This window comes from Lepidochelys kempii, chromosome 2 (assembly GCF_965140285.1).
Source record: "Lepidochelys kempii isolate rLepKem1 chromosome 2, rLepKem1.hap1, whole genome shotgun sequence".
In the NCBI taxonomy this organism is placed as follows: domain Eukaryota; kingdom Metazoa; phylum Chordata; order Testudines; family Cheloniidae; genus Lepidochelys; species Lepidochelys kempii.
Window position 1 is genome coordinate 18,185,843 of NC_136381.1, and position 27,433 is coordinate 18,213,275.

Here is a 27,433-nt window from a genome sequence, read left to right on the forward strand (position 1 = left end):
CTCATTATTAAATATTTGTTCCTCCTGTAGGTACTTAAAGACTAATCAAGCATATTGAAAACTAGCTTTATAGGTTTGCAGGTGATAGTTAAATTGGAGACAGAATAAACAGGGAAGGCATGGGGGAAGAAAAATACAGTAATCAAATTAAAAAAAAACACATTAGAACAGTCTGAATAATTATTCCAGCAATAGAAATGCAGTTAGATATAGAAATGTATAATGTAATTAAACTTAAAGGAAAACAATGTGTGAAAAGTACTGAATGGAACTGAAAAGATGCTAAGAATATATTGGGTTTTAACTAAGGTGATACAAAAAGGAGGTATTGTTACAATAAAGGCCTTGTTAGATCCCATCTGGAGTACTGTGTAATATATGAGGCCAGAAAATACATATTGCATTGAAGTGAGTGCAGTGTAAGGAGCCAAGATAACAGCACAATCATGCTAATATTCACTTATGGGTCACTTGAGGATTAACTGTTCTGTTCATTCCCCCTGGGGCACCTGGCACTGGCCACTGTCAGGAGACAGGATACTGGGCTAGATGGATCCTTGGTCTGACCCAGTAGGGCCATTCTTATGTTCTTATATATATTTATTCTAGGTTCTGCTTTGCACGAAAGGTTATAAAACTGTTCGAATAATAACTTTTTATTTTCACTTGCCCATGACTTTTCCCCAAATCAAATCCTGCTTTCCTCCTGCTATTTTTTTTTTGCCGGAGGGCGGGGGGTTATTGCGGGGAGAAAACTAGCATGCACAATCTCAAAAAATGAAATATATTGTATACATAACTATTTTAGATAATACTAGAAATACTATGCATTAAGTAAATAAATTGTGTAACCCCACCTGGAGTATCTCAAGAGTTGTATCAGAAACAGAGGGGTTTTTAGAGAAATAACAAAAATATTAGAGCCATGTAAAGACTTTCATATTAAGACATTGATAAGATTCTGGGTGGAGCCCTAGCTCCATTTTAGACTATACCATTTCTATCATAGACTTAAAAGGAGCTAGCATTTCACTATTTCGTTTAGAGAAGAGACATACAGCTGAAAACCTAGCAAAGGTATACAGAATGATGAATAGCATAGAAAAGGTAACTCAGGCACTCCTGTTATCTATTTGTAATATTACAACAAGGAGACAATCAGTTAAATTGAAAGGCAGCCAATTTCAAACTGGTAAAAGGAAATATTTTTCCTAGGGCTGTCAAACGACTTAAAAAAATTAATCGCGATTAATTGCAAGATTAAAAAAAATCATGATTAATTAAAGTTTTAATCACACTGTTAAACAATAATAGAATACCAGTGTAAATTAATTATAAATATTTTTTGATGTTTTTCTACATTTTCAAATATATTGATTTCAGTTACAACGCAGAATACAAAGTGTAGAGTGCTCACTTTATAGTAATATTCATTATTACAAATATTTGCCCAGTAGTGCAAGTCGAAGGATGAAAGGGCATATGAATGTTTAGCATATCTGGCATCTAAATACAAGAAGTAGGAATGAGTGGACTTGTAGGCTCTAAAATTTTACATTGTTTTGTTTTTGAGTGCAGTTATGTAAAAAAATAATTCTACATTTATAAGTTTCACTTTCATGATAAAGAGATTGCACTACAGTACTTGTATGAGGTGAATTGAAAAATACTATTTCTTTTGTTTATCTTTTTTACAGTGCAAATATTTGTCATAAAAATAATACTATAAAGTGAGCACTGTACACTTTGTATTCTGTGTTGTAACTGAAATCAGTATATTTTGAAAATGTAGAAAAAAATCTGGAAATATTTACAGTAAATTTAAATTAGTATTCTATTTTTGTTTAATAGTGCAATTAAAACTGCAATTAATCATGATTAATTTTTAATAGAGTTGATTCATTTTGAGTTAATTGCGTGAGTTAACTGTGATTAATTGACAGCCCTACTTTTTACACAATGTATAATCAACCAGTGGAAGTCATTGCCACAAGATACCATTTAGTCCAAAATCTTGTTAAAATTAAAATTAAAAAATTAGACACCTTTATGGGAGCATATGCAATCATATATTAGGTAGGATAACTTCTTTTAAACCTTCCTTAAGTGGTATAAACACTTATGCTTCAGGACACAAACAAACCACTATCTCATGAGAGTAAGAAGAAATTTCTCCTACAGGCAGCCTATTCCATAATTGCCCACTACAGGGCTACATGCACCTTTCTCCAATGTATTTGATACTGGTCACTATCAGTGACAGGATGGACTAGAGAGGGCCTTTGTATCATTGATCCAGTATGGTAATTCCTACATTCCTAGAGCAAGAAAAGTTACATAACACATGGTATTAGTTTTTATTTTATTAATACATGTTGTATCACTTTTTATTTCTGTTAGCATTCCCATAGTGTTCTCTTTATGGTGGGAGCTGTATGCAGTTAATGATGGCAAAGTCATCACAACATGGGGCATCACAACATCACATGGGCATCATAACATGGAGAATAGATGGCCAACCCTCTGTGGAGAAAGAGGTGGTTAGGGACTATTTAGAAAAGCTGGACGTGCACAAGTCCATGGGGCCGGATGAGTTGCATCCGAGAGTGCTAAAGGAACTGGCGGCTGTGATTGCAGAGCCATTGGCCATTATCTTTGAAAACTCGTGGTGAACGGGGGAAGTCCCGGATGACTGGAAAAAGGCTAATGTAGTGCCAATCTTTAAAAAAGGGAAGAAGGAGGATCCTGGGAACTACAGGCCAGTGAGCCTCACTTCAGTCCCCGGAAAAATCATGGAGCAGGTCCTCAAAGAATCAATCCTGAAGCACTTACATGAGAGGAAAGTGATCAGGAACAGTCAGCATGGATTCACCAAGGGAAGATCATGCCTGACTAATCTAATCGCCTTCTATGATGAGATTACTGGTTCTGTGGATGAAGGGAAAGCAGTGGATGTATTGTATCTTGACTTTAGCAAAGCTTTTGACACGGTCTCCCACAGTATTCTTGTCAGCAAGTTCAGGAAGTATGGGCTGGATGAATGCACTATAAGGTGGGTAGAAAGTTGGCTAGATTGTGGGGCTCAACGGGTAGTGATCAATGGCTCCATGTCTAGTTGGCAGCCGGTGTCAAGTGGAGTGTCCCAGGGGTCGGTCCTGGGGCCGGTTTTGTTCAATATCTTCATAAATGATCTGGAGGATGGTGTGGATTGCACTCTCAGCAAATTTGCGGATGATACTAAACTGGGACGAGTGGTAGATACGCTGGAGGGCAGGGATAGGATACAGAGGGACCTAGACAAATTAGAGGATTGGGCCAAAAGAAATCTGATGAGGTTCAATAAGGATAAGTGCAGGATCCTGCACTTAGGACGGAAGAACCCAATGCACAGCTACAGACTAGGAACCGAATGGCTAGGCAGCAGTTGTGCGGAAAAGGACCTAGGGGTGACAGTGGACGAGAAGCTGGATATGAGTCAGCAGTGTGCCCTTGTTGCCAAGAAGGCCAGTGGCATTTTGGGATGTATAAGTAGGGGCATAGCGAGCAGATCGAGGGACGTGATCGTCCCCCTCTATTCGACATTGGTGAGGCCTCATCTGGAGTAGTGTGTCCAGTTTTGGGCCCCACACTACAAGAAGGATGTGGATAAATTGGAGAGAGTCCAGCGAAGGGCAACAAAAATGATTAGGGGACTGGAACACATGAGTTATGAGGAGAGGCTGAGGGAACTGGGATTGTTTAGTCTGCAGAAGAGAAGAATGAGGGGGGATTTGATAGCTGCTTTCAACTACCTGAGAGGTAGTTCCAGAGAGGATGGTTCTAGACTATTCTCAGTGGTGGAAGAGGACAGGACAAGGAGTAATGGTCTCAAGTTGCAGTGGGGGAGGTTTAGATTGGATATTAGGAAAAACTTTTTCACTAGGAGGGTGGTGAAACACTGGAATGCGTTGCCTATGGAGGTGGTGGAATCTCCTTCCTTAGAAGTTTTTAAGGTCAGGCTTGACAAAGCCCTGGCTGGGATGATTTAATTGGGTATGGGTCCTGCTTTTGAGCAGGGGGTTGGACTAGATGACCTCCTGAGGTCCCTTCCAACCCTGATATTCTGTGATTCTAAGTGTTGCTGATGAGATTTGAGTGAAATTGCTGTTGAATGGTGTGTTTTGAAAGTAATTTTTTTATTTGTACATCTCAGTGGCAGGGAATTCTTCACATATTTTAATGTCTGGGTGTTTCTTAGATAAGGGAAGTAGTGTCAGTCAAAGTATGACTGAAGAAGGGGAAAAATGTGTGTGCAAGAATGTATTTTTAAAAGAAAATAGTAAAGAAGACAGGAAAGGTTGCTGTTGTCTCATCTGTTTTTCATAACTACAGAAAATTCAACTTCTTCTCTTGTTATCACCTCTTATATTATCACCTCTTCTTTTCTCCTTTGCATGGGGTGGCAGGGTCATTGCAGTTGCATCATGACTTCTGTTTAAAAGTTGACCTTTCTAAATTCTCTAAAATTTGACATGCTTAGATTCCTTTTAAATTTGGTGGTGTCACAGGAGACTGTAGGGTAGGCTTACTGATCTATTTGGGGTCATTCAAGCTAGTGGTTGTAGAGATATAACCCCTCTGTCTCCCATTTTTCAGAAAGTTGATAGTTTTGTTTTGGGAGGTTTTTTTGCACACGAGCTAGAGATGAAATTATTGATGTGAGGCTGTTCAAAGTAGTCTGTCTGTCAAATTTTAACTTAGGTAGTGCGTGGCCCAAAATGAGACTGATATTTAGTGCAGGGTAGCATTAATTATTCAAATATGGGGGTCATTTGACTGAGGAGTTCCTGAGTTACATCCCTCCCCACCCACCTGCCAAACCCAGTTTCCTTGTTACTTAGTGCTGTTAAACTGAGCGGTATTAATGAGTAGATGGGTCACAGACCTCACTGAGTTTGATTGCTGTGAATTCATCCTTCAGTTAACATAACTAAGGATAAGTTTGTCACAAGTCCCCACCTAAGATAAAAAGAGTTTTGGACCGAGTGTCTGGGGGTTGCTACAATTTGTGAGTAATGGGTGACAATTTTATTTTGTAGCATTTTAATCAAAGCATTTGAGGGAAAAATTAGACATATGAATGCTTCCTGGGAGAAGAAAGAGGGTGTGTTAGGGGGCAGAAGAATGGGAGAATAAGGGAAGAGGTTTTGGGGCTGCAGCAAGTCAAGTTTTACCCAAAGTAATGCATAGCACCACTTAAATCTTTGGGGAACTGCAATTGTGGACAGTATTTAAGAACGTGTTCACTTCACTTACATAGATGTGAAGTCTGGAAGGATTACACTACACGTATGCCAATAAAAAAAATAGTGAGAGAGTTTCTATATAGCCATTTTAAGCTTGCCAGTGTAGTTTGAGGGAATGTGTCGACAGCATTTCCCCAGTGAATACTCCACCACTGATGTTTCTAGTCTGAACCTTAGTACAGCTGTGCAGTAAAGATTTAATAACTCATGTTGCTTGCTACAAGTTGCCTCTGTTATAATATAACATATTTAATTTATGAACACACAGAATAGTCAGCAGCCAATTTAACTAACATTTTGGTTATATTGGGTGGGAAGGAACTGGCTAGATTGTCGGGCTCAACGGGTAGTGATCAATGGCTCCATGTCTAGTTGGCAGCCGGGATCAAGTGGAGTGCCCCAAGGGTCGGTCCTGGGGCCGGTTTTATTCAATATCTTCATAAATGATCTGGAGGATGGTGTGGATTGCACTCTCAGCAAATTTGCGGATGATACTAAACTGGGAGGAGTGGTAGATACGCTGGAGGGGAGGGATAGGATACAGAAGGACCTAGACCAATTGGAAGATTGGGCCAAAAGGAATCTGATGAGGTTCAATAAGGATAAGTGCAGGATCCTGCACTTAGGACGGAAGAACCCAATGCACAGCTACAGACTAGGGACCGAATGGCTAGGCAGCAGTTGTGCGGAAAAGGACCTAGGGGTGACAGTGGACGAGAAGCTGGATATGAGTCAGCAGTGTGCCCTTGTTGCCAAGAAGGCCAATGGCATTTTGGGATGTATAAGTAGGGGCATAGCGAGCAGATCGAGGGACGTGATCGTTCCCCTCTATTCGACATTGGTGAGGCCTCATCTGGAGTACTGTGTCCAGTTTTGGGCCCCACACTTCAAGAAGGATGTGGATAAATTGGAGAGAGTCCAGCGAAGGGCAACAAAAATGATTAGGGGACTGGAACACATGAGTTATGAGGAGAGGCTGAGGGAGCTGGGATTGTTTAGCCTGCAGAAGAGAAGAATGAGGGGGGATTTGATAGCTGCTTTCAACTACCTGAAAGGGGGTTCCAAAGAGGATGGCTCTAGACTGTTCTCAATGGTAGCAGATGACAGAACGAGGAGTAATGGTCTCAAGTTGCAGTGGGGGAGGTTTAGATTGGATATTAGGAAAAACTTTTTCACTAAGAGGGTGGTGAAACACTGGAATGCGTTACCTAGGGAGGTGGTAGAATCTCCTTCCTTAGAGGTTTTTAAGGTCAGGCTTGACAAAGCCCTGGCTGGGATGATTTAACTGGGAATTGGTCCTGCTTGAAGCAGGGGGTTGGACTAGATGACCTTCTGGGGTCCCTTCCAACCCTGATATTCTATGATTCTATGATTCTAACCTCTTTTCCTCTCTCTACCCTTTCGTAAGCTCACCCCCTTCTCTGATGCTTCCCTTTTTTACTAGATGACCTTCTGGGGTCCCTTCCAACCCTGATATTCTATGATTCTATGGAGGCAGAGGATTTTGTGGGTGCAGAGAGGGGGTCAGGACCAGGGGACAGGAACAGGGGTTATGTCTGCAGTGAAGATGAGAAATTAGCTCAGGTGATAGGCAAATCTTGGATTGGTTGGTTAAGAAAATCTGTATTTTAGTAACTCTTGGGATTGGTGGGAGAGGGACAAATGCCTACTTCTTGTTCTGGGGGCAGATTAAGGTGGTGTTTCTCAGGACACACAGTGTGGAGGTTTGGAACTGACATTGCAGGTACCTTGACCGCTCGGAGAAATGAATACATGTGTTACCAGGGTTGCCAACGTGTAGATTCTGGTCAGTTTCGGGATTACAAAGTTGCCGAAGTTTGTGGGAAATCAAGGAGCACATCTTAACAGGGGTATTGCTGACTACAGGCTAATTTGGGTAGGGAAAGGTGGCTTGCATTGGCATCAAGTATTGCTGATTCTACAGTGTCTAACTGGTGATTTAAGAGGTTGTGACCTACTGCACATTATCATGGTTTACTCAGGTGGAAATGAAATGGGCCTTATTCCTGGTGTAAACCTCATACAATATCAGAGATTTATATTCAAGAGCTGTGATAGTTTGCTCTGATTTGGCTGAGTGAATAATTGCTGCAGTGACAATATGTAAACCAATTAATAAATATTAGAAGAACATTAATAGGGAAATGGAAGGGTTCAAGGCTCACTGGAATATGTGAATATGGAATAGAAACAATACAAGCTCTGACAATAAAGAGTTTTTGAAGTATGTTAGGCACAAAAGGAAGCTTAACAATGGTATTGGTCCATTAATAAATGGGAATGGTAGAATTATAAATAATAATGCAGAAAAGACAGAAGTGTTTAAGAAATATTTCTGTTCTCTATTTGGGGGAAAAAACAGATGGTGTCATATCACGTGATAACACTCTTTCCATTCAACTAGTATCTGTTTAGGATATTAAACGGTAGCTAGTCAAGGTAGACATTTTCAAATCCGCTGGTCTGGATAACTTGTATCCAAAAGTTTTAAAAGAGCTGGCTGAGGAGCTCGCTGGACTGTCAGTGTTGATTTTCAACAAATCTTTGAGTAATGAATACCCCAGAAGCCTGGAAGAAAGCTAATATTGTGCCAATATTTAAAAAGGGGTGGCCTGGATAATTATAGGTCTGACAGCAATCCTGGACAAGATAATGGAGTGTCTGATAAGGCACTCGATTAATAAAGAATTAAAGGAGGATAATATGATTAATGCTAATCAGCATGGGTTTATCAAAAATAGATCCTGTCAAACTAACTTGATACCTTTTTCTTTTTAATGAGATTACAAGTTAGGTTGACAAAATTAATAGTGTTGATATAATGTACTTAGATTTCTGGAAGGCAGCTGACGTCATACAGGATGACATTTTGATATAAAAAAAGGAAGATTAACATTGCATACATTAAATGTATTAATAGCTGGCTAACTGATAGGTCTCAAAATGTAATTGTAAACAGAGAATCATCATCAAACAGATGGGTTTCCAGTGGGGTCTCATAGAGATCAGTTCTTGGCCCTGTGCTATTTGACATTTTATTAATGACCTCGAAGAAAACAAAATAATTACTGATAAAGTTTTCAGATGACCCAAAAATTGGGGGAGTGGCAAATAATGAAGAGGACAAATCACTGATAAGGAGTGATCTGGATCATTTGGTAAGCTGTTGTAAGCAAACAATATGGGTTTTAATATGGGTAAATATAAATATGTACATCTAGAAGCAAAAAATATAGCCATACTTACATGGTTGGGGAAGAATCAGTGACTCTGAAAAAGATTTTGGGGTCATGGTGTTGAAACAGATGAACATGAGCTCACAATGCAACACTTTGGCCAAAAGGTGTAATCTAATGCAATCCAAGGCTGCATAAACACGGGAATCTTGAGTAGAAAAGGAGTACAGATATTGTTTTATCTGTGTATATGGCACTGATGCAACCATTGCTCGAATACTCTGTCCACTACTGGTAGTCACAATTCAAGAATGATGTTGATAAATTGGAGAGGGTTCTGAGAAGAGCCATGAGTATGATTAAAAGATTAGAAATATGCCTTATAGTTGTAGATTTGAGAAACTCAATCTATTTAGCTTAAAACAGAGGAGTTAAGAGGTAGTTTGATTACAGTCTATAAGTACCTACACAGGGAACAAATATTTGATATTGGGCTCTTCAATCTACCAGAAACTGGTATAACACGATCCACTGGCTGGAAGTTGAAGCTAAACAAATTCAGAATGGAAATAAGGTGTAAATTTTTAACAGTGAGAGAAATTAACCATTAGGGCCACTTACCAAGGGTTGTGGTAGATTCTCCATCACTGACTATTTTAAAATCAAGATTGAATGTTTTTCTAAAAATATGAAATAGGAATTATTTTGGGGAAGTTCTGAGGCCTGTGTTATACAGGAGGTCAGACTAGATGATTATAATGGTTCCTTCTGGCTTTAGAATCTATTAAAAACTCACTGTTTCTTTTAGCTGGGGTTTATCTATTGGACAGCATTCTTAAGATTTTTCTCTAAAATATAAAACTTTCAATATTTTGGAACACAAACCTTGTTTATGATTTTTTCTCACCAGCCATGCCACAAACTCCACCCTCCAGCTACTCCAAAAAGTGACTAGGAACACCATTCCACTGTAACATAGTTGTCCTTTGCTGCAGGCACTGCTTTTGAGTTGGCTGATAGGAGGGGGGAAGTAATGGCAATAGAAACGTTTGAATAACAGGAAGTGAAGACTTCAGGGAGATGGATTCTCTCTTTGCAGTGGGTGGGGGGAGGGCTGGATACATAGTGAATGGTTCAGGGTCGCACTCTGAGGCCACCAAAAAATTTGTGTGAGAACCCCATGATCTAGGTTCATTAGGTGTTGTTAAATGCCAGAAGGGTCAAATTCAAAGCTACAGGATGAGCTTACTTTCACTGGCAAACGATTTGCATATGATAGACTGGAGCTCATTAATATCATGATGAAAGGCATCTTCAGTGATGAGATAGTTAAAGATATCAGTTGAATGGATACTCAGATTCATGACTTGTATTATCCAAGGCTCCATCAGTCTATAAGCTCCAATCAAGAAGAATAGACTAAAGTTGTGCCCAAATACAAAGAGGAGAGAATGAAGATGGCAGGGACTATTACAGAGCTAATCGCTGACAGGTCATTGTTTGCTCATCTCTTGGTCATGTCCAGATCTCAGCATGATACTGATTTACATGAGACTTTGGGAAAGTACAAGTTCTCCATGGTAGCACAATTGATGTTTGAATGAGAGGGAACGGTGTATATGTTCTGGGTAAAAAGCATACTAACGCACAACTTGCATGGTCTTCCTAAGCCAGCATCTACTGACAATGTGACTGGTACCTTTTGCTAGCACAGGCCTTTCGGTGTAGCAATTGTAGATGGTATGACTGAGGTACAAGCTCTCGACAAACCAGAAACTGTTAACATCTGCCGAGATTTGGCTGACACTTCATTATGAGGCTACAGAGAGAATACTGAACCAGTAATGAAGTTCACCCCGTGTTCGACATGTATGCAGATAAACCAATTAAAAACATTACCAGAAAGAAAAGATTCAGTGGTATTGCATGTGTGCAATACAAAATCATTGACTTCGTGAACATCTCCAACATTGCAATGAAGAAGCAACTGTCTCATACTCACATGAAGGGCAAGTTTATGGCATACCTTGCAGGAAAAATACTCCAGCATGCGAAGAATTACTCAAAAAAATTATTTATTGCATGGCATACTGAAGCTGGTGCTTTACACTGTTCAGTGCAGTTTCCATGTAGTTCCCATGAGAAGGCTGACACTAAAATTACCTGGCATGCCATCAATACCACAGAGAAATGTACTGCTAAACTCTGGATTTTTGCACAAGACACACATATTATAGTGCTGTCTGTGAGATGCTATCCAATACTTCCGCACAATTCTGTTTTTGTGCCTGCTGCTGGTGAACAGAATCACAGTATATCCCTCAGAGATGTGTTCCTATCACTCGGAACATTAAAAGCCAGTTCGTTGCCAGGTTGTATGTCCTTTCAGTATGTGACACTACTGGAAGGTTGACTGAAAAGACTAATTTAATTTATCTTATTGGAAGGCATTTGATTCAGCATCCAGAGACACTCTCCTTGCTCTGAAGATGTTAGGAATGGCTGAGAAAGTCACTGATGAGTTTATAAATGCACTGGAGGCATTCATATACTGCGTTTGCCATTTGAAGACCATCTTTGTGATACTTGTAGAGCTACATTGGGGGATGTTTCCTGAGAAGCAGACAGAGAAAAATTGCCACTGACAAGGGGTATATTTATACCTGCTATCTAGAGGGCAAATTATTAAGTAATGGAATGGCTCCAGGATAATTGAGCGCGTCCAAAACTACACTCACCGATCAGGCATGGATGGGTCTTGGAGAAGGGACTGATCACACTAGTTATATCTGAAATATCATGCATTCCTGAATCAATCCTTCTCCAAATCAAATGCTCATGTGCAATGACCAAATGCTCAGAACCTTCCAGATGTTTGGCTGGCAGCCTTCCTTGCACAGAGAAGTGTGAGTGTGGCATGGACAAGGATTAGTGTTGACAACATTGTCTAGGAATGGTGCTCTGAGAGGACACAGACGATGATTTTGAATAAATGTTTTCAGTCCCACATGTAAAGGCTAACTTTCCTAGCATTACCAAAGATGAGTGTCTTCTTTTATGTATGCAATGTTAAAGTCTAATTGAAAAAATGATGATTTTTGAACATTTTCTCAAATATATATTTTTATACTGTACTAGTTTTTTTAATGTTTGGCACCATTGTGTTTGCGGCAGAAAGAGCTTTCAAATTATACCCATCTTGACCCATTTCTGATGATGTTCTATTATCAACATTTCCAGCAACTGTTGGTCCTGCAGCTGGTGTGGGGCGAGTCCCCCCTGCGAAGCCACAGAGGAGAACACCATTGAAATTATGATTCTGTAGATTTTTATAAATCAAATGACATCTTCCTTACCTTTCTATCACTAACTTGCCCACGAAATGAGATTTTAGTACATTATACTTTTCTAGTCCGCTTAACATAAATGCTCTTACTACGTTAAAGTGCACAAGGGACAAACACACAAAACACTAAACCATGGGTTCAGTAACAAGGAGAAAAAAGTTAAACTCACATGTAAGTCATTTTTATACATATAATGCCATATAACAAAAAATAAAGTAGATCCTATTTAGGCAAGAATTTTGGTAAGTACCTGAAAAAATATCTTCACATTACAGTATCAAAGAGAGAGACAGGCCTGCCCCCCTCCCCGCATAGAACATGAAAATTGCTAAAAATAAACCCTGGAAAATGAAATTCATAAACCTTCCAAAATAGAAGCCCCATATACATTTTATAATTAACAGGATACAAAGGGTTTTATTGCAAAGGGTATTGTAGTAGTGAGCTGTGTATATGAGAGCAGTCTAAACATTTATTATCTGCATGCACTCCAGGTAAAGTGAGTGTGATCTGGATCAGATGTATCTGTACTGAATGGTGGAGGCAGTAGGTAGTTCTGCTTTGTACAAGGGTATTTGTGACATCTATGGATTACTTTGAGGGGTATTACAGAGCTTTGATTGTTATACGAGACATCTGTATTTTACACCCTCTTGTGTCTATGAGGAAGGAGAAGAGGTGCATGCATACCTTCAGGGTGGAGTATTAATCTTTTCTGTGCAGAATTGCGTAGGTTGCATGAACAGCCTTAATTGTGCATTTCCTTGTTTTCAGTAGTTCGAAATTTGCTTAACTCCACATTCTGCAAAGGGGTGACATACCACCAAGCAATCTAAATCGTAACATAGTTTTTTACCATAGGATTAATAATAATCTGTAGTAAAAGGTGCTTGGTTTGAGTCTTCTATCCTCATTTGATGGGACAAGTTGCTTTTCTCACAGCTCTGATTATTTGTCGTCTGGCAGTGTTCTCGTGAAAGACAACAAAAGTGATCTCACACAAGATAGTGGTTTAAAAAAAAGGGAGCAGTAGAGATCATTTATCCTTCAGAAGAATCAATATCAGTTAGTGTAAAATGTATCCACTTGCTAAAGTGCTATGCACATATAAAATTCAGGTGGACCCTGAAAGATAGAAGTTTTGCATGGAAAAACGCATAAAATGTGCCAAATTAACATTGGTTAATCCACAGAAACAGTGTACCAATGACACTTGTTTTAGTTCAATTAATACATTATTTCTCCTAAGAGAATGTCTTAAATATCTGTCAAAGAGATTGAGATGCCATTTTCAAGATCTAGATGTAGTTTCAATATTTCTATTCGTTCAGTTGCAATTAAGTACTGCGTTTGCCTGTAATTATTTTATTATGAGTTTAAATCCATTTTAGATGAATAACACTGTTTGTGGGAGCGTCTGTTGGTTTGAACTTTAGTTCCAGGGTACCAAATTATAGACTTATAATGTAATATTCAGGATTATAATGTTTTCTATTTGACCTCCTACAGTAGTTCTTTAAATACAACAATCTACAAATTTTTACACACCCATTTCAAAAGCACTCAGAATGCCATAAAATTACTAATCTCCAACTATGGGAATACAGCTTTTATGAATCTACCCAGGTGAAGCTCTTGTTGGAATTTTATATTTCTGAACTTTCTATTTTATAGAATAAAAATATTTTAATAATTTTCTGTCTGTAAAATAGCTATATCTGCTTACATCTAAATACGTTTGCTTGGAATGATTTTTTTTAAATATATATGCACACACATACTTTGGACTAGTAGGGGAATACAAAGCTGCTCCTTTCCATTTGAACCCCTTCCAAAGACAATACTTACGAATAAAAATTAATTTGAAACTTGGATGCAACATAATTGTGCTCTGCTATTTATAACTACTTCCTTGGAAGCAAAATATAGTGTAATAAAGTATTAACACATCAAATGTAAGAGTTTAACATATTTGGGGACAAAAGTGCCTCTGTTTTGAAATTATTAAGTGGAGGAAGGTATGATAATTGTTGCTGTAACACCCAGAAACCTCAGTTAAAATTCGGGTCCCACTGTGTAAAGCATTGTACAAACATTCTGTCCTGAATTGATATATATGATATATTTTGAACTAGACAGGATTTGTTCAAATAGAGATAATACTTTAAAGTATAAATGTACAAAACTGACCTGCGTTGTCAGTCTAATTTAATCTCATAAACTCCTTGAGGCCAGAGATGTCATCATCTATATGTGCTGTGCTCAGTGATGGTACTCCATTAATAATGTAAACCCACTCCAATGAATTGAAAACTAGACAAGATTCAATTAGGTTTCACTCTGAAGGTCAAATTTTCTTTTATCTATTTCCAAATTAAACTTCCCTTCATGAACACACAGAAGTTTTCTTAGAGCTTTGAATTTCTTCCTGAGTGTCTTGTTTGGTTAATTATTATCAGATCTCTGCACAAGCTTTATCACTGAAACATCTCCTAATTCACACATCAACAGTTGTATTTTGCAACACAAAACAAAACAAAACAAAAACCCCTTTAATGCTGAAATTCCAAAGCTAAACTAAAAAGCAGCTAGATAAGTGAAGAATTACACTATCTTTTCTGAGTAGCCCTCATCATCCTAGCTGAAACTAATTAGAGCTTAAATAGACATTCAAGATAAGTACTTGTTGAGGTGGTTTATGGTGTATGGAATAGTAATGCAGTTTTGGTTGCCATTGAGGGGGCAGCAGAGGTCAGCTACTACACACCTTGTACCATCATCAGATCTTCCGAGTACAACAATAAAACATTCTTAGTGTTGGTATTTTTCAGTTTTACAATTTTAAATATTTTTCGTTTCCATCCTAGTATTAGGCATGATAACATAAAATATTCCTCACTGTAACTAAAGAAAAGATTGTGTATATGTAAAATTATATTTGTATCCATTGTTCTGATATTTAATAATTGAAATGAAAAGAAAGAACAGTATAAAAAGAGATAGTGTTGCTGATTCTGTGGTTTGTCAAAAATTAACTATATTTGAAATGCTAATAATTTATTGTTCAGTCGAGTACAGAATGTGCTCTGAATTGGATACTAATCCATAAAATATTGTTATATATTCTCTTTTATTATTGGTATTATATATCTTTTAACTATAACAATTTTGCTTTGTCAAAATTGAGCCACTTACATTTTAGGTAACAATCTGAATCCAAGCGCATTGCAAAAATGCAAGGTATTAACTGAACATTTATAAATATAAACCTAACACCATAGTCATTGATATTAAGTTGTTCCCTTTGTCTTTAGTGGTCCAAAATAATCAATTTAAACACTTCTATTGTGTATCTGTTCTCTCAGTTATGAACGATGAGTTATGTAAGCAAACATATGTAGTAAAGTGCTTAGTGTGTTCAATACCTAAATTTACAAGGGAATGGGCCTAGAATGTCTTAAGAAGCTCTAGTGGGACTTTAAAATTTCTTACTCCACAAACTAGGCTGGCTTTTTATTTCTTTGACTTTATTTTAATTTGGAGCTTTCACACAAAAGTTCTTTCTGAAGGTTTATTAACTTGTTTCATTCTTTTCAATAGGTTGTGAATGGGTTCATGGGGAGTTCTACGAGGTTAAAATAACTGGGCCAGGAGTTTAGTCAAAAAAATTGACTGATTTGTTCCTTGAAAGTATTGCAGTCTATAGAGGCTTCTGTGTTCCAAATCTAGGGACCAAACCTGAAAACAGTTATTTACTTGAGTAATAATACTCTTATGGATTGTTCAACTTAAATACTGGTTTCAGAGTAGCAGCCATGTTAGTCTGTATCTGCAAAAAAAATAGGAGTACTTGTGGCACCCTAGAGACTAACAAATTTATTAGAGCATAAGCTTTCGTGGGCTAGAGCCCACTTCATTACTAGATACTATGATACCATTAACTTTGAATAGAGACTGGGAGTGGCTGGGTCATTACACATATTGAATCTATTTCCTTAAGTTAACACCTTCTTGTCAACTGTCTAAATGGGCCATCTTGATTATCACTACAAAAGCTTTTTCTCCTGCAGATAATAGTTCATCTTAATTAATTAGCCTCTTACAGTTTGTATGGCAACTTCCACCTTCTCTGTATGTGTACATATATCTATATATATCTATATATCTATATATCTTCTTACTATATGTTCCATTCTATGCATCCGATGAAGTGGGCTGTAGCCCACGAAAGCTTATGCTCTAATAAATGTGTTAGTCGCTAAGGTGCCACAAGTACTCCTGTTCTTTCCACTTAAATAATGGACTTGTGTGTGTTTACAAAATCAGGTTCTTAGTTTTGTTTTGTTTTTTCTTTAAATTTATCACTCTGTATCCAATTTATTTTTAAGAGGAACACAGTCAGCCTTAAAAGTCAGAACTGTATCTAAAAATGTTGTACCTAATATCACAACAACTAACCTCCAAAATTACTGAATGACAATTTCACTGTTTCCTCTGAATAGTCAGTTTTGTTTGTGTCAGTAATAGTGAAATGGCTAAAACCATAGAAATTGGCAGGGAACTCAGGTGGCTGTAATACCTAAATGACTTTTAATTTACTTTTTTAAATTGACTATCTTTCAAGTTGACAGAGTTCTTTTACAAAGCTTTAATCAACTTATAGCTGTCCTTTAGGTCTCTCACAACCATTCACCTCTGTAGGATAAGTCTCCCTTCAGAGCTGTTTAATTTAGCTCTTTAATTGACTTGAAGGGGTTGAGTGACCTAAGACCTTCCCAGAGGGCTGAGCACAGTGCATCTGTAGTGCTTCCAGACCCTGAAATTATTCACTGTTTACTAAGAAATATTATGAAACTGGCTGATGCTATTCAATAACAAGCTAAATGGAGGTGGTCTTTTTTGACAGTCTTTCTTTTATTACAGGCATTGGATCAAGACAGAACTGCACTACAGAAAGTGAAAAAGTCCGTAAAAGCAATATATAATTCTGGGCAAGGTAAGTGATTTGGGTCTTTTGTGAGAATCTAGACCATTCTATTAAATAATGTTTACAAAGTTTGCTTTGCTGTTCATTGCATATTACTTAAAGAGTAGGTGATGCCTGCCTATTCCATAATACAAGTACACCTCTGCCCCCCTGACACCTCATAGGAAACCATGTATTTCAAGGATGTCATCCTGATTTCTCCCCAACCCCCCAAAGCTCCCTACTGAACTGATCCTGCCTTCCTGGGGAGGTAGGGGGCAGGGGAGAGAGAGAGACTTTTTCTCATTCTGTGCTACCATAGGTGTATTCCACTGGGACAGCAAAGCTGTTGACCAGAAGAGACCTGTTACATCAGGAGACTGAACCCTGGATCAAGATTATAACCACATGAATGAGAATGACCATTAACTTCCTCGCCATCAGAACTAAAATGCAAAACCTACCCTTTTGCCCAAGTTTTACAACATTAGTAACCTTACACCATCACTCTCACTCTCCTGTATTAAATAATAATGTACAGAAAACGAAAACACTGTGCATCTTGTCAGCAGCGGGGGACCAGAAGGGGAGATTTGCCATTTTTTGCCCCTTAGGAGGAACTTGGATACAGCGATAATGGGCACCAATATAAGAACCTAGATGAATGGCTAGAATGCAACTATGTCATGAAATTTTGACCCTTTTGAGGTCTGTACTTTACAAAATCTCCATTAATGAATTTTATTAGTATGTGTGTAGGTATTCTTAATAAAGTTGGTAAACTTAAATAGGTATTAAATATAACAAATTGTCAACAATCAACACAAATATTTATTTGGATAGTGTGCGCCTTATTAGGGCCAGCTTCTACCTATATCTATTGAAATCAATAGGAGTTTTGTCCCTGGATATCTAAGGGAGCAGAATCAGGCTCTTGGTCATTTGCCATCTTATTCAGATGGAATTACCCTTGTTGAAAATATTGAAGTTCAGGAAAGCACAATTTGTATACCTTGGCAGTCATGTTCAGCTTAGCAAATGTCTTGCCCTTTAGAGCAGCTTCTTGGAGTTACAGGTTTTAAAAAAAAGATAAAGTTGTTGTTCTGTGTTGGTAGTTGACTGTATTTGGTAGTTGTAAGGTTTTTTAATGGCAATGTATATTACTTTGTGCTTCTCCCCATTTCTCTCCCCCACCCATCATTCCAACCCCACAACACACGCATCCTCCCCTCCCTCGCTCCCATAGCTCTTCAGTTGATTTGGATAAACATTTTGCCAATAGATTGTTAAGCCAACTAAACACCTTATGCAAGTTTAGAGTGTATATAACTATCTTTTGCCACATGCATTGTTTGACACAAGTGCATTTACTTTTACTGAAGATTAGATTTGTAAAGGTGCTCTGGGCCTGCAAAGTCGCATATTTGACTCTAAAGAGGTCTTTAAACAACTACATGCTGATTGACTTTCAAAACTGACTAGCTTTTAAGAACTGTCAAACATTTACTGCCTCCTGTGAAATGTACATGAATTGCACCGTTAGCCTCCAGTTGCCATTTGCCCCGGGCTTTGAAATAAAACTGGTTTCAATGTCTTCAAAGCCGGTAACCATGGCATGTTATGTGAACTGTTTAAATGACTCAGTAAGTGATATAACATTAGTTAGGAGCCTTTTTAAACAATAATGTTACAATTGAAAATTAAAAAGCTTGTTTGTAGCCAAGTCAAATATGAAGCTCACTTCTCTTTCTTTTGTACACCCTGGAAATTATTTGGAAAATTATACCATTTTCAGTAACTTCTAAAGTCTAATGATGAAGGGGCAGGCAGTATGTTGGAAGAACCAAAGTCATTTTTGAAAACTATTTGCTTACAAGTGTCTAAATTGATCTGACAGTTCATTATAGGGAAGGAACGTATAATGAAAACACTTAAATAAATATTAATAAGTAAGGACCAAGAATAAATAGCAAAGTCTCAAAATGAAACCCATTACCGATCAGGAAAAAGTTAAAAGAATATACATAAAATTGTAGTAGTCAGAAATTATGTTCCAAGGAACAGATTGGTGAAAGCATCTTTAATTCTTTCTTCATATAAAGTATGAAACAATATTGTAATTCCCTCTTCAGAATGTTGTGCAGTTGGGATCACTTATAGCGAAAACAGAATGCAGAAGGCAATTAATTCAGACTATAGTTAATAAACATAAGGAAGCGTTGTATGCATGTTGGTCTCAGGATATTAGAGAGACAAGGTGGGTGAGGTAATAATCTTTTATTGGCCAGCGTCTGTTGGTGAAAGAGACAAGCTTAAAAGCTTCTCTAAAAGCGTGTCTCTTTCACCAACAGGAGTTGGTCCAATAAAAGATGTTACCTCACCCACCTTGTCTCTCCACTATGGAAGAGTTGGCTTATACAGGTTGGAGGGGAAATAAAGGAAGTGAGTAGTGCATATAGTATTAAATATATTGCGTCCTCCAAAGGAAAAAAAATGTGAAAACAAAGGGATTAGAGATTGATAGTAATAGTAGTTCAGATCAGTTTGTCTCTTGAGATCTCATTCAAATAGAATTTTTCCACACAAGATACTAAAGATAGCAATGGAACCTCTTGTCATACATCAGTTCAAGAAGGAGATGGATAATATTTTTATATTGCAGGGGGAGGCCACTAGCTACATTTGGGGGGCTTAGAGGATTTATTTTATATTTTCTTTATAACGGGCACATGAGGTTAATAAATCAGGTTAATAACTCTTAATAACAAATAATACATTTGGGGGGCTTAGAGGATTTATTTGATATTTTCTTTATAAGGGGCATATGAGGTTAATAAATCAGGTTAATAACTCTCACTTACCTCATAAACTCTTCTGAAAAATCAAACCTGGCTAGGGGTGGAGGCAAATAAAATTACATTGGGGCAGTAACAGTGCCTGTCCAATATATGCTTTCCAGAAAGTGACAGTTACATTATTGTTTTGCCTGTAATGATATATGAACAATGACATTCAGGGGAGTGTAGTCCCCCGGAGTAGAGAGTCCCCGACCACCACTCCCAAGAGAAGGAGGCGGGTGGTGGTGGTCGGGGACTCTCTACTCCAGGGGACTGAGTCATCTATCTGCCGCCCTGACCGGGAAAACCGAGAAGTCTGCTGCTTGCCGGGGGCTAAGATTCGCAATGTGACGGAGAGACTGCCGAGACTCATCAAGCACTCGGATCGCTACCCCTTCCTGCTTCTCCACGTGGGCACCAATGATACTGCCAAGAATGACCTTGAGCGGATCACTGCGGACTACGTGGCTCTGGGAAGAAGGATAAAGGAGTTTGAGGCGCAGGTGGTGGTCTCGTCCATCCTCCCCGTGGAAGGAAAAGGCCTGGGTAGGGACCGTCGAATAGTGGAAGTCAATGAATGGCTACGCAGGTGGTGTCGGAGAGAAGGCTTTGGATTCTTTGACCATGGGATGGTGTTCCATGAAGGAGGAGTGCTGGGCAGAGACAGGCTCCACCTTACGAAGAGAGGGAAGAGCATCTTTGCGAGCAGACTGGCTAACCTAGTGAGGAGGGCTTTAAACTAGGTTCACCGGGGGAAGGAGACCAAAGCCCTGAGGTAAGTGGGAAAGCGGGATACCGGGAGGAAGCACAGGCAGGAATGTCTGTGAGGGGAGGGCTCCTGCCTCATACTGAGAATGAGGGGCGATAGCAGGTTATCTCAAGTGCTTATATATGAATGCACAAAGCCTTGGAAACAAGCAGGGAGAACTGGAGGTCCTGGTGATGTCAAGGAATTATGACGTGATTGGAATAACAGAGACTTGGTGGGATAACTCACATGACTGGAGTACTGTCATGGATGGTTATAAACTGTTCAGAAAGGACAGGCAGGGCAGAAAAGGTGGGGGAGTAGCACTGTATGTAAGGGAGCAGTATGACTGCTCAGAGCTCCGGTACAATACTGCAGAAAAACCTGAGTGTCTCTGGATTAAGTTTAGAAGTGTGAGCAACAGGAGTGATGTAGTGGTGGGAGTCTGCTATAGACCACCGGACCAGGGGGATGAGGTGGATGAGGCTTTCTTCCGGCAGCTCGCGGAAGCTACTAGATCGCATGCCCTGGTTCTCATGGGTGACTTTAATTTTCCTGATATCTGCTGGGAGAGCAGTACAGCGGTGCATAGACAATCCAGGAAGTTTTTGGAAAGCGTAAAGGACAATTTCCTGGTGCAAGTGCTAGAGGAGCCAACTGGGGGGGAGCTTTTCTTGACCTGCTGCTCACAAACGGGGAAGAATTAGTAGGGGAAGCAAAAGTGGATGGGAATCTGGGAGGCAGTGACCATGAGTTGGTTGAGTTCAGGATCCTGACACAGGGAAGAAAGGTAAGCAGCAGGATACAGACCCTGGACTTCAGGAAAGCAGACTTCGACTCCCTCAGGGAGCGGATGGGTAGGATACCCTGGGGGACTAACATGAAGGGGAAAGGAGTCCAGGAGAGCTGGCTGTATTTCAAGGAATCCCTGTCGAGGTTACAGGCACAAACCATCCCGATGTGTCGAAAGAATAGTAAGTATGGCAGGCGACCAGTTTGGCTTAACGGTGAAATCCTAGCAGATCTTAAGCATAAAAAGGAAGCTTACAAGAAGTGGAAGGTTGGACATATGACCAGGGAAGAGTATAAAAATATTGCTCGGGCATGTAGGAATGAAATTAGGAGGGCCAAATCGCACCTGGAGCTGCAGCTAGCGAGAGATGTTAAGAGTAACAAGAAGGGTTTCTTCAGGTATGTTGGCAACAAGAAGAAAGCCAAGGAAAGTGTGGGCCCCTTACTGAATGAGGGAGGCAACCTAGTGACGGAGAATGTGGAAAAAGCTAATGTACTCAATGCTTTTTTTGCCTCTGTCTTCACGAACAAGGTCAGCTCCCAGACTGCTGCGCTGGGCATCACAACATGGGGAATAGATGGCCAGCCCTCTGTGGAGAAAGAGGTGGTTAGGGACTATTTAGAAAAACTGGACGTGCACAAGTCCATGGGGCCGGACGAGTTGCATCCGAGAGTGCTAAAGGAACTGGCGGCTGTGATTGCAGAGCCATTGGCCATTATCTTTGAAAACTCGTGGCGAACGGGAGAAGTCCCGGATGACTGGAAAAAGGCTAATGTAGTGCCAATCTTTAAAAAAGGGAAGAAGGAGGATCCTGGGAACTACAGGCCAGTAAGCCTCACTTCAGTCCCCGGAAAAATCATGGAGCAGGTCCTCAAAGGATCAATCCTGAAGCACTTACATGAGAGGAAAGTGATCAGGAACAGTCAGCATGGATTCACCAAGGGAAGGTCATGCCTGACTAATCTAATCGCCTTCTATGATGAGATTACTGGTTCTGTGGATGAAGGGAAAGCAGTGGATGTATTGTATCTTGACTTTAGCAAAGCTTTTGACACGGTCTCCCACAGTATTCTTGTCAGCAAGTTAAGGAAGTATGGGCTGGATGAATGCACTATAAGGTGGGTAGAAAGTTGGCTAGATTGTGGGGCTCAAAGGGTAGTGATCAATGGCTCCATGTCTAGTTGGCAGCTGGTGTCAAGTGGAGTGTCCCAGGGGTCGGTCCTGGGGTCAGTTTTGTTCAATATCTTCATAAATGATCTGGAGGATGGTGTGGATTGCACTCTCAGCAAATTTGCGGATGATACTAAACTGGGAGGAGTGGTAGATATGCTGGAGGGCAGGGATAGGATACAGAGGGACCTAGACAAATTGGAGGATTGGGCCAAAAGAAATCCGATGAGGTTCAATAAGGATAAGTGCAGGGTCCTGCACTTAGGACAGAAGAACCCAATGCACAGCTATAGACTAGGGACCGAATGGCTAGGCAGCAGTTGTGCGGAAAAGGACCTAGGGGTGACAGTGGACGAGAAGCTGGATATGAGCCAGCAGTGTGCCCTTGTTGCCAAGAAGGCCAATGGCATTTTGGGATGTATAAGTAGGGGCATAGCGAGCAGATCGAGGGACGTGATCATCCCCCTCTATTCGACATTGGTGAGGCCTCATCTGGAGTAGGGTGTCTGGTTTTGGGCCCCACACTACAAGAAGGATGTGGATAAATTGGAGAGAGTCCAGCGAAGGGCAACAAAAATGATTAGGGGTCTGGAACACATGAGTTATGAGGAGAGGCTGAGGGAACTGGGATTGTTTAGTCTGCAGACGAGAAGAATGAGGGGGGATTTGATAGCTGCTTTCAACTACCTGAGAGGTAGTTCCAGAGAGGATGGTTCTAGACTATTCTCAGTGGTGGAAGAGGACAGGACAAGGAGTAATGGTCTCAAGTTGCAGTGGGGGAGGTTTAGGTTGGATATTAGGAAAAACTTTTTCACTAGGAGGGTGGTGAAACACTGGAATGTGTTGCCTAGGGAGGTGGTGGAATCTCCTTCCTTAGAAGTTTTTAAGGTCAGGCTTGACAAAGCCCTGGCTGGGATGATTTAATTGGGTATGGGTCCTGCTTTTGAGCAGGGGGTTGGACTAGATGACCTCCTGAGGTCCCTTCCAACCCGGATATTCTATGATTCTATGATTCATATCAGATTCTGAAGGGTTCTGAGAAAGAAGAGCTCAAATGTTTGTGTGTGTCACAAATCCTCTTTACTGTTGAAACATTAAAGGCAGGAGATTTTTTTCTGTTATTAAAAGAATTCAGGTCAGTTTTCACGTCACACCAACCTTTTTGCGAAGCTTTTTGCAGTTGCCCCTCCAACTTGTTAGGTACTTCTGGAATAGTCAGATTGGATTTGTGAGTTGGAAGCTGTCTTTTGTCTCACTGAAGATGGTACCTGAAGTCAGTGGGAAATCTTTTAAGATAGTTTTCCAATAACACTCGGTTGAATTTTAGTGGCATTGAATTCAATCATAACTAATAGTGTAAGTTTTCAATAGCCTTTTCCTATTAATTTAATTGAATGGCTAATCTTCATTAATTTATAGAGAGTCTTAAGCAAGAATGCAACATAATTTACAAAGGAAAATTGTTCAGTGGTGCGTGCATCTGTATGCAACAAACTAATTCTTGCAGTTCTCATCTCAATTTTTGATGGATGTGTGTGTCACAAAAAGTGACCAAACGTTTGGCTGAAAAATGTGAAGATATTTTAAATTGTATTGCAGCAAGAAAATAATTTTAAGAGGGACTGGAAAGTAGTAAAATGTGGAATTATCTAATGTATTTATTTCACATTCCCACTGAGGAAGAGAATGAGACAGATGTTTTAATCTCATCATGCCACCAGCCAACAAGGAGCTTTTTGTGCTACAGTGGAGGAGAAAAGTGAGAACTAGGAAAAGGGGTTAGAGCAGTGAGTACTAGCTGACGAAACATCTTTCAAAATGAGTTGGATCAGTGCTGCTTTTCCTTGACTTAGTTACTTCCTCTTTTTTTTTTTTTTTTTTTGGTGCATCTCTTCTCTTCCCTTCTCCCAGTGTTCATAGATGGATCATGGAAATGCTCAGAAAGAAAATAGTAATACCTGTTTCAACTCTTCAACTGTTCTACCCTTCTCACTTCCTCCTTCTTTTCATTATTTGTGTCCTACAGTCCTGCAGATGAACATTCCTAATTCTTTATGTTCATTTAAAAAAAAAAAGACCCAAGATTTTTTTTGTCCGACATATCTACAGAGAAATTTGATATAGATAGACCCCTGTACAAATTTAAGTAGAACTAGAGAAGTAATTCTCATTACATTTAAAAATATACCCACAAAGAAACATGAAGTGGAACAAATTGATATATAGGATAGATTGCTGCTTGTTTGGTATTTTCCTCTTGTAAAGTGTAGTTTATTGTTGAGAGACCTTTCATCTTCTTTATTGTCTGGAAGGGAAGATCTCTCAAGAATACTATACTTTAGAAAAAGAAAAATCTAGCCTATAATTATAGCTCCATAAAGTGAATATCCTCTGTAAAGTCACAGATACCCACACTGTTTCTGAAAGGCACATTAAAGTTAAGAGTGGATACTTGCTTTTGGAAAAACATTGATAGTTGAAAGTTTTGAAGTAATATAAGAGAGACAAGGTAGGTGAGGGAATATCTTTTATTGGACCAACTTTGTTGGTGAATGAGACAAGCTTTTGAACTACTCAGAGCTCTTTTTCAGGTCTGGGATAGGTAAACAGACTAAATTCAAGGTGGAACAGATTGTTTAGCATAAGGAGTTAACACGGGTTGCAAGAGACCGTTCAGGATGAAGTGGGCAATTAACACCTCTGCTGTCATGGGACAAAAGAGGTTTAGTGAGTTACAGATGGTTATAATGAGACATAAAACCAGTGTCTCTATTGAGTCCATGATTTTTCATGTCTAGCAAAGTGATGAATTTAAGCTCCTATGAGGACGAGGATTGAGAGGTCAGATACAGAGTGATCCTTTTGTGAAAAAGTGTTCATCTATGGGTGATGTGGGCATTTTTGTCATTATTCTGTGTGATTTCATTCAAGAGTGACTGTCACCCACATAGTTGTTGTTGGGGTGTTTAGTGCACTGGATGAGGTACATGACATGTTGTAATAGACATGTAGGACCCAATCTCCTTCTCTGGTGGAGTGTCCTTGTTTGGTGAATGTGGTTTTAAGTGTGTTAAGATGTGTATCTTGGACTTTTTCCTTGGAGCATATTCTGTGGTATCTGAGTGCCTGGCTGTAGATAACAGATTTCTTGGTGTGTCTGATGTGGGTACTGGATCTGTTGAGGTAAGTATGGTGATCCGTGGGTTTCTTGTATATAGTTGTCTGTACAGTTTCATTGTTGAATCTGATTGTTCATGGGGGAGTGTTTTAGAGAGAGTTTGATGGATAGGTGGTAGTTATTGAAGTTGTGGTTGAAATCTGAGTAGTCTGTCCAGAGGATGAAAACACTGATGTATTTTTTCAGAAATTTTCCCCCAAGATGGCCCATGAAGAGGTTGGCATATTGAGAACCAACACGGCTCTAACAACTCTGCAAACAAAATTGATGTATTATACTCTATCTTGCTATAAAATAACATTTTGCCATTAGATACAGGGAGTCAGATATTCAGAAGGGCTTCCTTCATGTATATCAGGTCGCCCTGACTTTATTGTCTCTCTTTATCACTGCACCAGAGTGCTGGACTTCACTGAAGAGATTTACTATCCCAGTACACATTCAGTAAACCCATTGTTTTTTCCACACAGTGCAGGAAGGCTATTTTTTTATGTACTGTATCAAGAATTGGGTACATAACGCACTTCAGTCTGTTTCCTTAATCTTCACAAATAAACTTTAGTTTCATTGTTGATTACATTGTTCAGTACAAAAACATGCATTGCCTTGTGGAGATTAATAAAACAGACGATTATTGAAGTTAAAATCATTTATGCATATTCGCTGTTTCTACTTCCAGCTTTCGGACTGTTATCAAGATTGTTGTATGCACTGTGAAAGCCGAGCTTGTTCAAATGTTTTAGCACCTTGGTAATCTTTAAATAAATAAAATGGTATTTTACTCAATGGATGGGTTAGGTAGGGACTTATATGAATTTTGTGGCATGCTATGGTGAATCTGACATTCCCTTTTCCTTATAGTCTTTCCATTGAAACAGAAGTGCAGAATTACTTCTTTATCATTTGTATATGGTGCCACGTGTGCATGGTTTAAAGCCCTGATCATTGGTAAGGATCTTATCTAGGGGTCCAATGCTACAAACATGTACATACATCACTTTACTCATCTGAATAATCCCGTTTAAGCAAAGTTCCATTGAGACAACCAGTACAATTACTCACATAAATGTTTAAGATCAAACCAATAGTGAGATAAAATATGATATCATGGAGGGAAATAGTATACTTGGCAAGAGGATGAAGGAGGGAGGGAGGTTTAAAAATAAATAGGGTTGTAAGTTCTTGTAGAATTGTATCTTGTATCTTCTGAATGTGTGTCAGTTTTTCATGTATTTTAAATTTTTCTTTACCATAAAGTACATCTATAATATGTCCTGTAGAACTTCTGGATGGACTAAAAAATTAGTGGAAATGTCTGGATGGAAATATGTTCAGATTTTCACAGCTTGAATAATTTTCTAGTTCATTTTAAAGTTAGGCGGGACATATTGTAGATGTACTTTATGGTAAAGATTATTAAATATCCTTATTTAGTACGTGAATTTCATATGTTAGGGTTTTCTTTTCTTTCTTACTTACTGCTGATAGTGGCATTCACTTTACCTTACTGGAAAATAGTCTCACGTGCACTTGTGTGTTGTCAGAATCCTGAGGCCTCTCCCCTGCATTCATTCTGGGATAACCAGCCTTTTCCTTCCTCACTTCCCCTTTCTAACTGGGAGGGGGAGGGGAAGCATATATCCTTTTGCCCAGGTAAAGGTAATTGTCTGATCTAAAGCTTGATACCAACACCTGTGTGGTATGGTTCTGAGTAGCCATTACCACCACCTTTTTAAAAAGTAGATTGAACAAAGTACTAAGAAATATACTGTAGGGAGAAATCCTGCATTGGCAAGGAGAGGAACAGAATGAATTACTGGGTCTTTTTGTTGTCTGACTTCTATGGTTCCCTTATTCTTCCTTGACCCCCCAGAACAAACCCTGTGACACATTTGAGCTTCATTAGGCCAGG

The 27,433-nt window shown here is 39.2% G+C and overlaps 1 protein-coding gene across 2 annotated transcripts in view; it reads left to right on the forward strand.

Moving 5' to 3' along the window:
• The window catches only part of ASAP1 (ArfGAP with SH3 domain, ankyrin repeat and PH domain 1), a 329,167-nt gene that overhangs the window by 113,371 nt on the left and 188,363 nt on the right, over positions 1-27,433 (forward strand). For both annotated transcript variants that reach the window (XM_073330123.2, XM_073330124.2), the window contains exon 4: positions 16,753-16,825. In XM_073330123.2, the coding sequence (XP_073186224.1) occupies positions 16,753-16,825 (73 nt within the window). The remainder of the gene's footprint in view (positions 1-16,752; positions 16,826-27,433) is intronic.